We start from the raw sequence: 12,678 nt of genomic DNA, 5'->3' as shown, positions 1-12,678 counted from the left end.
CATATTGTTATCGTCATGAAGTTACACTCTACAGAACAAATTGTTTCGTTATTGGCCTTTTATCTTCTGATTTTTCGGGCCTCGAACCCAGACCCTCCTTAAGATAGCAAACAATTGCCAAAAAGTTTTCATTAATTCCTACTAACACGGCTCGTGCTTATCAAACTAGGAAGTGAGGGACCACTTGAACTCATGAGCTTACCCATAGACCAATGTCAATATCAAATTATTTTGAGATACGTAGCTGAATTAATACTTCAAATGGCATTTGGGTTTTTCCCCAAAGAGTTTATTGCTGCAGAAGTTACCTTTCTCAAGAGAAAGTGGTGGTTCAGTTCCTGGCTATGACTCAGTCCATTTGCTCATAACTCTAAATGAGTACAGCAGTGATGTTGGCAAGCGCCTTTATTGGGTTGGTGTAAGCTCCAAGTTTCCTTGGCTGCTGTAAGGCTTTCCAAGTTTTTTTCCCTGACTTTTAAAGAAACTCATACAGAAATTCACACTTTCTAAGCTTCAGCCCCATGGATATTCTCCACCTGCCTGGTCAGGGGTACAGAGCTTTCCTGACACACCGGCTACGTTTAAGAAGCAAGTCTGTTTTACTTCCCTGGTGTACTCTTTTACCGCATCATTTGATAGGAAGTTTCTGCCTCAGTCATATTAGCAGATAAGGTCTCATTATTTTTGAGTTCTGGAGAGAAGAAAATAAATACTACCTTTTTCTCCCTGGTAGAATTTGCTAGGTCAGCTCTATGAGCATTATTAAAAAAAAAAAAAAAAAAAGAGTTGTCTTTCCTGGCTCAAAGCACTAGTGGTGTGTTTATGCAAACACTCTTATTATTGTTAATATTGGTGAAGTTATACAAGCAAGCAGAGGGTGTCAAGTCCCAGACCCAGCTGTGCGAGGGCAAAGAGCAGAGGTTTGCCTAGTAACAGATGCAGCAGTCTGAGGAAGGAGAGGTAACATCACTGTACTGTTGATTGCCGAAAAGTTCCCAGATGATGCTGGTTACTAAAACTGTAGTTCTGCGCCACCGCTCGTATCTGGAGAAGGCATCACGATGAGCACTTCTCTCGGTGGTGGCCCAAGATGTCAGTGAAGATGCCTAACCCACACGTAGGTCTCCCTGGCATCTCAGTCCACACCTGGTGCAGAAGACGAGCTTTAGGAACTTCTGTGTACAACTCTCTTGTCAGTCTTTAAAACAGACAATTTTATAACTTGACTGTTAAGTCTTTTAATATGCTTGTTATCCGAAGTGTAAGTATTCAGAGAAAAACTGCCATGTGTTTTTTAATATTAAACTGTGCTGGGGAAAATGTACAAGTCCTGTGGCTACCTCCATGCCTCCACATTTTTCCCTCTTACAGTTAACTGGTTTTGGTGTAGCAGGAATTGGGGTAAAATTAAAGAAATGGTAATAAACCAGACCCACTGAGGCTGTGAGCAGCCGATTCACTAAATGATGGATGTAAACTCCCCACAAAGAACCCAGGAGAGGCCTTTACGATATAAAGGGATCCTTAATCCAGGAAAGATACAAAAACTAGCAGATTAAATTAAACAATGGTCAAGATCAGATGGAAGATGCCCCGCCCTGCCCCCCCCAACACACGAAAAGGAAGAGGGTAGGGGATTCCTTATTAGTAAAGTTTTTTGTCACAGCCTATTTTCCTACAAATAATAGAGGTTGCAACTAATCCAATTAGAAGTAATAGGATGAATACAGCAGTTTAAAGGTGAAATGACCTAACATATGCACATGTTCAGGGTGGTGAGGCGCTGGCCCAGGTTGCCCAGAGAAGCTGTGGCTGCCCCATCCCTGGAGGTGTTCAAGGCCAGGCTGGATGGGGCTTTGAGCAGCCTGGTCTAGTGGGAGGTGTCCCTGCCCAGGGCAGGGGGGATCCCTTCCCACCCAAACCATTCTGTGATTCTATGCATATGTTGAGTTGCAGGAATAAATCAGAACATAACTCATTTAAATGATGTCTCATCCAGTAGGCCATAAATCTGTACAGGCTAGAACTCAGATTTAAGACAAATAAGAAGCAATTTGTTCAGTAAAGGAGACTTTGAATGTTAGTAAAGTTGAATCATTCTTGTAGTTAGGAGTATGTTTGATTTAGTGGTTCATTCTTTTCATTATATTCTAGTTGTCAGTTGCTCTGCCATTTAAATAAAACCCAGAAATGGGTGTTACTCAGTACTGTCAGCATCAGCATTTGTTTCAAATTTAGAAATATGTTGTGTTTTAAGGAACCAAGATGAATATTCCTTATTTTTTCCTGGTTGAAGAAGTCATGGACTGGTCTTGTCTCTGGAAATTTTATTTTCCAAATGCCACTAGTATATTATTTATGAGTCTGTTACCATTAGTCACATGCAATTTTAAAGAAACAGAAATAGAGCTAGAGAGTCATAAATCAGTATGTAAAATATCAGTTGCTGACAGGTAAATAATTCTACAATTCTTCTCTAATGTGGAATTAAAAGTTACGATTCTGTGCTTAGTCTTCCCGTAAGCTTAGAGGGTATTGTCTGTTATGGTATATTTATTTTCTTTCACAGAAAGACCAAATACTTTCATGGAGTATAAAAGACAAAATAAGACTTACCAAACCAATTGCAGGTTACAGGCATAAACATATGTATATATTCTGCCCACTTAATCTTTTTATAAATACTTTTGATTGTGGCAAATGTTGTTTAATACATTGTAATAAGTCTGTGTGACGGCATTTCCAAATGTGGGATTTTCTTTGGGCTGTGTGATGGTTTAGATGCCACCTGTGTTTGCCGGTAATAAAAGCATCCTCTCTCTGAGGGGCAGCTTTATCAAAGACTCCCTCAAACAATACATTCTCAAATAGTTCAAATTATTGCACTTAAAAATGAAGTGCGTGCACGTATTAACCATTGTATTTCTTGATCCAAATGGAATACGTGCTAGATACATCCAGTTCAGGCTGCTGCCAAGGCATGAGCGTGGCCTTACAGCCATATTAAAGCTGATCTGTATGAACAAAGTCCTCAGCTTGCATCGCTGAAGAAGTAAATCCAGAGCATTTAAGTTTCTGGAAACGAGAGCAGCATTCTTGTAGCCGGTGTGTCACCTCGCAGTTCTTCCCACGTGAACGTGATTTTTCCTGGAACAAAGCACGCGAGGCTTAGAGTGCTTCCAACAAACCTGGGCTATGGGCGTGCGCGTCCTGCACGCTTGTCTTCCGGAGCACGGACCGACTGAGCCGCAGCGAGGAACACGTGAAGGAAAACAGTCCTCTTATTTAACATGTACGACCAAAGGGGCAGAGGATGGAAGGAAATTTGCGACAAGTCTCAAAGCCACCCTGTGTGTGAGCTGTACACAGCTCCGTACACCCCTAGGACCTCATCTGATGGACCCAATTCCTGCAATATTTGAGAAGCTGGAATGTTTGGATGTTGGGTTTTGGGTTTTTTTTTAAACTCCTATTTCTTAAGTGCAAATTTCTTAAGTTTGCACTGATCTCATTTTGGGATCATTTAATATCGGGCTAGGAAGAGATTTGAAATTCTTCATCTCATGATTCAGTAGAATAGCGAGGTGTCATTCCTAGAGGAAAAGCCAAAAAATTTTTAATGGAATTTAATAGTGCCTTTTTTTTTTCCTAACAGCTCACAAGTTTAAAAGCGGTTTGCTCAAGTAAGCACCGTTTGAAAATTCACACGCTTTGCAACTCTTCGCCAAAGTCTCTAAAATACAACTATTTCTCTGCAAAATGCAAATTAGAAGCAAAACCAGATAGGAAATGGGAATCTTGTCCAAGTCCTGCCATGCTGTATATATTCCCACTGTGTCGTAATGAAAACTGGATGCAAGTTTTTTGGGCAGGGACAACATCTGTTTACTCTGCAAAGCATTTTCCACGCTTGCATTGAAGAAGGAGGAAGAATCGTTCTTTTATTGGTTAAAATGTTTTTTTCATGTTCATGGCCTGTTGCTGGCCTCTCAAGAGGTTTTTCTCTTATGAGATTAGCTGGGAAATGAGTGGATGGCAGGTCTTGAGTTTTCTGCAGATGCCATGATGTATTTAATTGCGTCCAAATTTTTAGTAGTAAATAATTAATGCATTTTTAGTACAAAACAATTATTTGGGGAAAAATATACCCAGGCTTCCTATTAGAACCAAAGTAGCTGGACTGAATAGGCATTACGTTGGTTATGTGTGTATAGGAGTGGTTATGCATGTATCATTTTAAAATGATGCATTTTACTTTTTTCTGCTCAGATAAAAGGTGGGAAAGTGCACTATGTATCGGATGCTGGAATTGCTGGGAAAGTGGAAAGAAATATCCCAGAAGTGTACGCGGCGGATGGTCAGTGGCATTCGGTGCTCATTGAGAAGAACGGATCCGCTACTATCCTGTCGGTCGACAGGACTCACAGCCGAGACATCCTCCATGCCACACAAGACTTTGGTGGACTAAATGTTCTTACAATTTCTTTGGGAGGTATCCCATCAAGCCAACCTTTCAAGAGCACAGTTGCAGGTAATTTTTTATTATTTTTTTCTTAATCTATTGCACATAAGCAGATTTGAGCAGACAAAGGGTCTCTATTTGCTTAAAGGTTGCAGAATGCACTGTAATTCTTTGTTAGTAACTAATACACTTCCGTACTTTACCAGGAAAACTGCGAATTAAGTGAGTAAGGATTGCAGGCTTTGTTCCTTCAAGACACGCTGCAGCCTTGTTGTTTCCAAAAGCAGGCACTCCATCTGCAAGGCTTTTTGGATTTGCTCGTTTGTCTGTAAATCAGTTCTTATAATTTTGTTATGCTAATGGAGAAGAAAGGATCTATTCTTCACCTGGGCCAGAATCTGGAAAATCGAGGCAAATCTTTTACGTGGGCAAAAATGGTAAATGAAAACTTTGTCTCTGTAGGGGTTTGGTAAGTGCTGCAGGATTTAGCCTGTTTTTAATATGATTAAAATATTTTCTGAAACTCCAGCTTCCTCCTGCTTTATTCTGCTGTCAAACGAAGAATAGGATTTATTTCTGAGCAACCAAAACCAAGGACAATAAGGAACCACCCTCTGACTGAAATCTAGTTGTTAAGAAGTAAATCAGTCTCCCGTAAGAGTTAAAGCAACTGTCTTAGACCCTGGCAAAAGAAGCAGATAACATATATTTGATATCATTCCCCCAGTGATAAGTAAGGATGGAAGTGATTTTTAGCTACAAACTGTGAGATACTCCAGACAATGCAGCCGTAGGTTTCACAGAGTTTTTATATTGAAGAATCTTCCTGCCTTCAAGAACTGCGACCAGATAAAGGCTCTTTGAGCGGAGCAAATTCACACCTCACATTTGTGTATTGTGGATTTGTATGAAGTCGTATGAAAGCTCTGCTTACCTTTACCATTTTTACATGTATGTTTTATGAGCAGTGTATGCATGGAAAAATCTGAGGCTTTTAGGGAAGCTGGAACAAAGAAAATTGAGGACGCTAAAATCTCACCACTGCCTGATGCTGTGGCAGACAAATTAGGAATGTCTGGCTTCCATTAGGAATACACAATCCAAAATCTCTTATTCATATGATTTTATTTTATTTTAATATTGGATTACATTGTGTACGACATACCAAGGATTTACAAGGGGGAGGTATAAAACTCTGCATGAACTCAGAGAGTCGAAAATATCTGCAGGGCTGTTAAAGGCAGACAAAAACATAAGTGGGTGACAATTCCAGGGCTGGTATATCCAATAATATTTTCAAACCCGGGTAGACCTGACAAAATCCCGATCGCTGTTTATCACATCACTGCTGCAAGGGAGCACCAATATGCAGCAAGGTAATCGTCTATTTTGCTTGGGATCCCACCTGAACCCAAATCCTCAATATCCTCTTTATTTGGGAATGTAAAAACAGGAGAAAATGAAAATGGAAGTAATGCTGAGAGAAAATACATCTCTTTCAGAATGGAAATAATAGAGAAATAGCACGCTTGCAAACCTGGGAAGGCTCTTTCATGTCCCTTTGCACCACATGGCTTGCATCCCTCAGTGAAATGTATTTGATGTTGATACCCACTCGTGTTTCATTTCGGACATCAGAGGATGTTCAAATTTTAAAACAACTTACTTCGAAGATTATAAATCTGTATGTATCGCCTCATACAACTTGAGTATATTTGCTATTTCGTGACAGAGTGAATATTCATAATGTTTATCTCTGTGCTACCTGTTTTTACAGACATTTCCACAGTTATTCACAAAGTTGCCATTCATATAGTGGCTCTTCCATTCCAGCAATATATTTGCAGAAATTCATCTTTCTCTGACTTGACTAATGCACGGAAAAATTGTTCCCGTTTATTCTTTCACCCAAGTGCGATGCTTCAGAACTGAGCAGTGGCACTTTCCTTCTCCTTGATGATTATTTTTAGTGATGATAGCTGATAAATTTGATCGTGAATAATGTCCTCCTGTAAACCTGGCACCACACACGGCATCCCAAGGGCAATCCAGCAGAAATTAAGGAGAAATTAACACGTTTCTTACAGCAACCACTCGTGCACACCAAGAGCATGACTTAGAATCATAGAGTCGTCTAGGTTGGAAGGGACCTTTAAGGTCATCGAGTCCAACCATTAACTTAACACTGCCAAAACCACCACTAAACCATGTCCCTCAGCACCACATCTACCCATCTTTTCAGTACCTCCAGGGAGGTACCTACAAGACAGACAAGAAAGACAGACTTACAAACACATCCCTGCGTACCATTTTGCCGCAGCTCCAAGCAGAGGTTGGCATAAGGTTGCACTATCCTAAAACCCTCACAGAAAGGATTAAGTCTGGGGAACGCAGGGAATTATTAGGCTGGCAAAAGGCTGGATTTTCCTGCGAGCTCACACACAACCACCGCACAAAGGCTGGGGATAATCCCATCTCCCAGGGCTCTCTCAGCGCTGAAACTCAGCGTCACCATTGACAGGGTAGCACTACAACCGAACTTGGGGAAGTTTGGAAAAAGGCCACTCGAGATCCAGAGACGTAAAAGTATTGCTGTGATTTTAGGAGACGGCAAGACGGGAGACTTGGCTGAAGAATGACAGGAAACTTCAGCTCAGATCAGGGGAAACTGGAAAGGGCATAAGTAAAGGGGAGTGGAAGCTAATGTATTTTGCTAGCACAGCCAAGCCAGCTGCCCGCAGGTGTCTCTGTGTGGATGATAAGAAGTTCTAGGAATACGGGAAAATTAGGAAACAAAAACATTTAAGCATATTGAATGAAGTCATTAGGAGGAATATTTGTTCAAATTCATTTTAAAGACATTAAATGCTGTTAGAATAGAAGTTTCCCTATGGTAACCATTTGAATTCTTACCTTATTCACTGAACAATGTTGGAGCCTTTCATTTAGCTTCAGCGAAATGGGTCTACAAATTGAAAATTGAGTCCATTTAACAATATATTTTTAGAAAATACAATGTTTCTGCAAAATCCAGCCATTTGCTCATTGCTTAGTATTTTGGCAAAATAATTTTGTTTCAAGGGGAGACTACATTATAATAAAGATCTGAGAATATAACCTTCAGACTTCCTTCAATGAGTCTGTCTGTGAGATAAGCACGCTAAATCACAAAAGTATCTGTTTTGCATTGCAAGCCTCAGATCTAATCTGCGCAGTGAGCAGCAGAGTTGAGTCTCAATGTGCGAGCGACCTGGTTTTACCCAAAATGCTTTTTCTCGTTTCATTTTTCCATTATGTTGTTTGCTCGATTTGAACTTTATTCCCAGTCCCCAAGCTTGAGGGAGTTACTTCCCAATCAGACAGTAGTTCCTTCTGCTGTGCAGCCTATAGCATTCTTAAAAGCCAGATCAACATTTCAAATAACATTTAGGCTTCTGCTTACAATCGCCTATTTTTTCAGATTTAATGAAAGCAATGGGTGTACAAAATGTCTTATAGGCCTTCTAGAAAATGTGTGTTAATTTCAACATCTTAATTGCAGATTTTGGTACATTTTGTTTACTCACCTAAGAAAAATTTCATTGCTTTGAAATCTTAGTGTTGAAGTTAAAAACCATGGTCTGTTTCTGAATTCTTATTTGGCAGACTTAAAAGAACCAAGATATCTTGGTATAATTTATGTAAGTGTCATGCATGTATCTTCAGAGAAATTATTTAATTACTTTCTTATCTTTAATCTCCATTTCTATGCACAGCTTAGCTGTGAAAATCATTAGTTTTAAAAGGTGCCTTTGTAGAGGTTGTATCAGAAGCTCTAGGCATGACCAGCCTTTACTTAATCTTGTTCTGCTTAAAAGTAGATTTCAGTTCCTATGAACCCTAAAAAATTATCAAAAGGAAAGCTGGAGAGGGGTTTTTTACAAGGGCATGTAGTGATAGGACGAGGGGTAATGGCTTCAAACTGGAAGAGGGCAGATTTAGATTAGATACTAGGAAAACAATTTTCAATATGAGGGTAGTGAGACACTGGCCCAGGCTGGATGGGGCTTTGAGCAGCCTGGTCTAGTGGGAGGTGTCCCTGCCCAGGGCAGGGGGTTGGAACTAGATGGTCTTTAAGGTCCCTTCCAACCCAAACCATTCTATGATTGGGTTTTCTATTTTGTTGCTTCTCTGTTGGTGCTTCCTCTTTCATTTCAAGGGGCAAGAGGCACATCGCAGATCTTGTCATCTGCTGATCCAAAAGGTTTACTCTTTAGTGTGACAGTGATGTTCAGAGTGTCTTTGGCCTCTGTTGACAGAGCATACTAATTTTTCAGGTCCTGATGTGACTCTTGCTTTTCCTCCTAGGCTTCGATGGCTGCATTTCCTACATCAAGTACGGCGGGGAGAGCCTTCCCTTCGCTGGCAAGCACAGCCTCGCCACTCTCTCCAAAACAGACCCCTCGGTGAAGATCGGCTGCCGCGGCCCCAACGTCTGTGCCAGCAGTCCCTGCTGGGGCGAACTGATGTGCATCAACCAGTGGTATGCCTACCAGTGTGTCCCACCAGGCGCCTGTGCCTCCAGCCCCTGCCAGAATGGTGGCAGTTGTGAGCCCGGGGCACACACTGGCTTCACCTGCAGCTGCCCCGAGGCATACGCGGGACGGACGTGTGAGGCGGTGGTGGCATGTCTGGGGGTCTCCTGCGCCCCAGGCCACGAGTGTAGAGCGGGCATCAATGGTGGCCACATCTGCCTCCCGTCCCCACACCCCGCCGAGCTGTCCCTGCCCCTCTGGGCCGTGCCGGCTATCGTGGGGAGCTGCGCAACAGTCCTGGCGCTGCTGGTCCTCAGCCTCATCCTCTGCAACCAGTGCCGAGGAAAGAAGTCGAAAGCCCCGAAAGAGGAGAAGAAAACGAAGGAGAAGAAGAAAAAAGGGAGCGAGAATGTGGCGTTTGATGACCCGGACAACATCCCGCCCTATGGTGACGACATGACGGTCAGGAAGCAGCCCGAAGGGAACCCAAAACCTGATATCATCGAAAGAGAAAACCCGTATCTCATCTATGACGAAACCGACATCCCGCACGCCACGGAGACCATCCCCAGTGCCCCGCTGGCTTCTCCTGAGCCCGAGATCGAGCACTACGACATCGACAACGCCAGCAGCATCGCCCCCTCAGACGCTGACATCATCCAGCACTACAAGCAGTTTCGGAGTCACACACCCAAGTTCTCCATCCAGAGGCACAGCCCGCTGGGCTTCGCCCGGCAGTCCCCCATGCCCCTGGGAGCCAGCAGCTTGACCTACCAGCCTGCCTACGGGCAGGGCTTGAGGACATCCTCGTTAAGCCACTCGGCGTGCCCTACTCCCAACCCCCTGTCTCGGCACAGCCCCGCACCCTTCTCCAAATCATCGACGTTCTACAGGCACAGTCCGGCGAGGGAGCTGCACCTCGCCATAAGGGAAGGGAGCCCGCTGGAGATGCACAACGATGTCTGCCAGCCCGGCATTTTTAACTATGCCACTCGGCTGGGGAGGAGAAGTAAGAGTCCACAGACCATGGCAAGCCACGGTTCCCGACCAGGAAGCCGCCTGAAGCAGCCCATCGGGCAGATCCCTCTGGAGACTGCTCCTCCGGTGGGGCTGTCCATTGAAGAGGTGGAGAGACTGAACACCCCTCGCCCCAGAAACCCCAGCATCTGCAGCGCAGACCACGGCCGGTCCTCTTCTGAGGAGGACTGCAGAAGGCCTCTGTCCCGGACGAGGAACCCGGCCGATGGTATTCCTGCACCTGAGTCCTCCTCCGACAGCGACTCCCACGAGTCCTTCACCTGCTCGGAGATGGAGTACGACAGGGATAAACCCATAGCGTACACCTCCAGGATGCCCAAGTTATCCCAGGTCAACGAGTCCGATGCGGATGACGAGGACAACTACGGTGCCAGGCTGAAGCCCCGGCGGTACCCTGGCCGCCGAGGCGAGGGGGGACCGGTGGGGGCACAGGCGACCACCGCCAGCTCCGGGGATTGCTCCCTGCCCGTGAAACTGGGGCAACATGCAGGAAGCTTCAACTGGGACAACCTCTTGAACTGGGGCCCGGGCTTTGGGCATTATGTGGATGTTTTCAAAGATTTGGCATCGCTTCCTGAAAAAACAGCAGCAGCAGCAGCGAGTGAAGACAGCAAAGGTGGTACAACGAAGCCTGTTTCCAAGGACGGGGAAGCAGAACAGTATGTATAGGCTTTGTCTCCTGGTATTGCCGCAGTGCGAAACCACGGGGACCGGTCAAACCATTATATGGTTGTAGAAAAGCAAAGGTCAGCATTTGAACCCCAGGCCAGTTTGGTTGGAGGAGACTTTAAAAATAATAACCATTATGCTGCTGAAAGAGACTTAAAACATTTTTAATTTAATTATGCTTGGATGAATTTATTTCTCCTGCATGCATTGTATTTGAAAGCAAGATATTCGGCATGCAGCCTTTGAAAAGGGTTTCCTATTTACCATTGTTTGGTTTGTGATTCTTAAATTAATAATGCTTTGTTCTGAAAATGAACTAATTTTTTTTTTTTTTTGTTGAAATTGTGAAGGATGTGCATATTGTCTCCAGCTACTAACATGTTTTACGATGCAAGAGTATTGAGGATTTAATTTTCCTTAAGAAGTGCATGGAAGGAGGATGGTGAATGAAGGAATTACAGTAGTTAAGGTGTCTCAGAAAACACAGTTACCGTATCCTGCAGTTGCTCGCATGTAACTTTATGGATGAAATCAGCTTGAATAATTGCTGGCAACAGTGCTGTAAGTCTTATTCCACACAAGAGGTGCTAGAAGCAGCTCAAGCCAGTCAGCACTTTAGGAGTATCTTTTCCTTTTCGGCTTGTTTATTTGTTTGTTTGGGGTTCCCCCCCCCCCCCCTTTTTTTTTTGTTTTGTTTGGGTTTTGGTTTTTTTGACAAAGTTGTGTGAGAGCTTCTGAATCTCTACGAAATATTTGGGGATGCTTAACCTTGGTCCCTGCCCACCCCTTTCAGTGCTTCCAGTGGGAGGGAAGAGATTGGCGTTGGTCAGCCCAGCCGGGTATCCTGGATGGGGAGCAGCAGCACGATCGACAGGAGCGAGGGGAAAAAAACAAACCCTCAATTTTTCCACATCTCTTGGCCTCTCGTCTCGGCTGTGCTGCTGCTGCAGCCCCCGCTTCTCCCCAGGTTTCATTTTCCCATCTGTACCACGGAAAGGTAGGAATAACGCTTACTCGCCTACCTCACAGGGGTGTTGTGAGGACTAATCAGTTAACTCGTCTGAAGTGCTTAGACTTTATAAAGCACTATAATAAGTATTATCATAATTATTATTAAAGCACTGCCTAGCCTTTGTGACCTTGGAGTGACATTTTTTTCTGCATTATATGATTTTCTATGGTGGAAACTTTGAAGAGTTATTTATTGTATAGAAAATTACTGCACTCTAGCATTTTGGAGCGGATATGAGGGAAAACTACTTGTAGATTCATTAATGTAGCTTACTGTTTGTCCCAAATTCCCTGAAGTTTTAGGTAAAAGTAGAACCTCACAAAGTCCTTACATCTTCATGCAGATCTGATGAACCTATTGTACTGTGTAAAAACTTCAATTTTTTTTTTTTTTTTTTACCTAAGCTGTGTTTTTATATCAATATTTTCCTATGCTGAATAGTTTTCTTACTTTCAGGGAAGGTAAGAAAAATACTTTTTTTACATTTGTTACTTATGTAACATACATATTTTTCACATTTTGATAAAATTGTAACATACTGTATGCTTTCTACCTGTAAATGCCAATAATAGAATTAAAATATTTATTTAAAATCTTTAGTGTGTGTTACTGGAAACCTCTCTTCTTTTTCTCTCTCTCTCTCCAATTTCCACTCCTTGATCTTCACTTTTTTACTAGCTTTTTATTCAGAAAATGTGCTTTAAGAAGCAAGGCGACGATGCAAAATTAAGCGTTTGGAGTTCATTCACAGCGAAGGCAGCACTAGTATCACCATGGGAATTAAATTAATCTCTCTGCGGAGGGCAACACAAGCCCAGTGCGCTTCTTGAAGTCCCACTGAGTCCAGTGGGGTCGTCCCTTTCCAAGGGATGAATTTCACCCAAGGGTGAGGGAAGCGTTCAGCGTCTTTCATGAGTGCCCTTGATCCAAAACCAGCAGGCTTCACCAGGAGAAGAGATGGTATTGTGATGATGTTGAGCCTC

The 12,678-nt window shown here is 43.2% G+C and overlaps 1 protein-coding gene across 1 annotated transcript in view; it reads left to right on the top strand.

Annotated features, from left to right (window-relative positions):
- The window catches only part of FAT4 (FAT atypical cadherin 4), a 149,568-nt gene extending 137,174 nt beyond the window's left edge, over positions 1 to 12,394 (top strand). The window contains exons 16-17 of the mRNA XM_074589091.1: positions 4,270 to 4,531; positions 8,810 to 12,394. Of these exons, the coding sequence (XP_074445192.1) occupies positions 4,270 to 4,531; positions 8,810 to 10,683 (2,136 nt within the window). The 3' untranslated portion in view covers positions 10,684 to 12,394. The remainder of the gene's footprint in view (positions 1 to 4,269; positions 4,532 to 8,809) is intronic.
- Positions 12,395 to 12,678: the final 284 nt, after the last annotated feature.

This window comes from Larus michahellis, chromosome 5 (assembly GCF_964199755.1).
Source record: "Larus michahellis chromosome 5, bLarMic1.1, whole genome shotgun sequence".
NCBI classification, from domain to species: Eukaryota; Metazoa; Chordata; class Aves; order Charadriiformes; family Laridae; genus Larus; species Larus michahellis.
The sequence above is the reverse complement of the archived record's forward strand: the minus strand, read 5'-3'. Positions and strand labels throughout refer to the sequence as shown.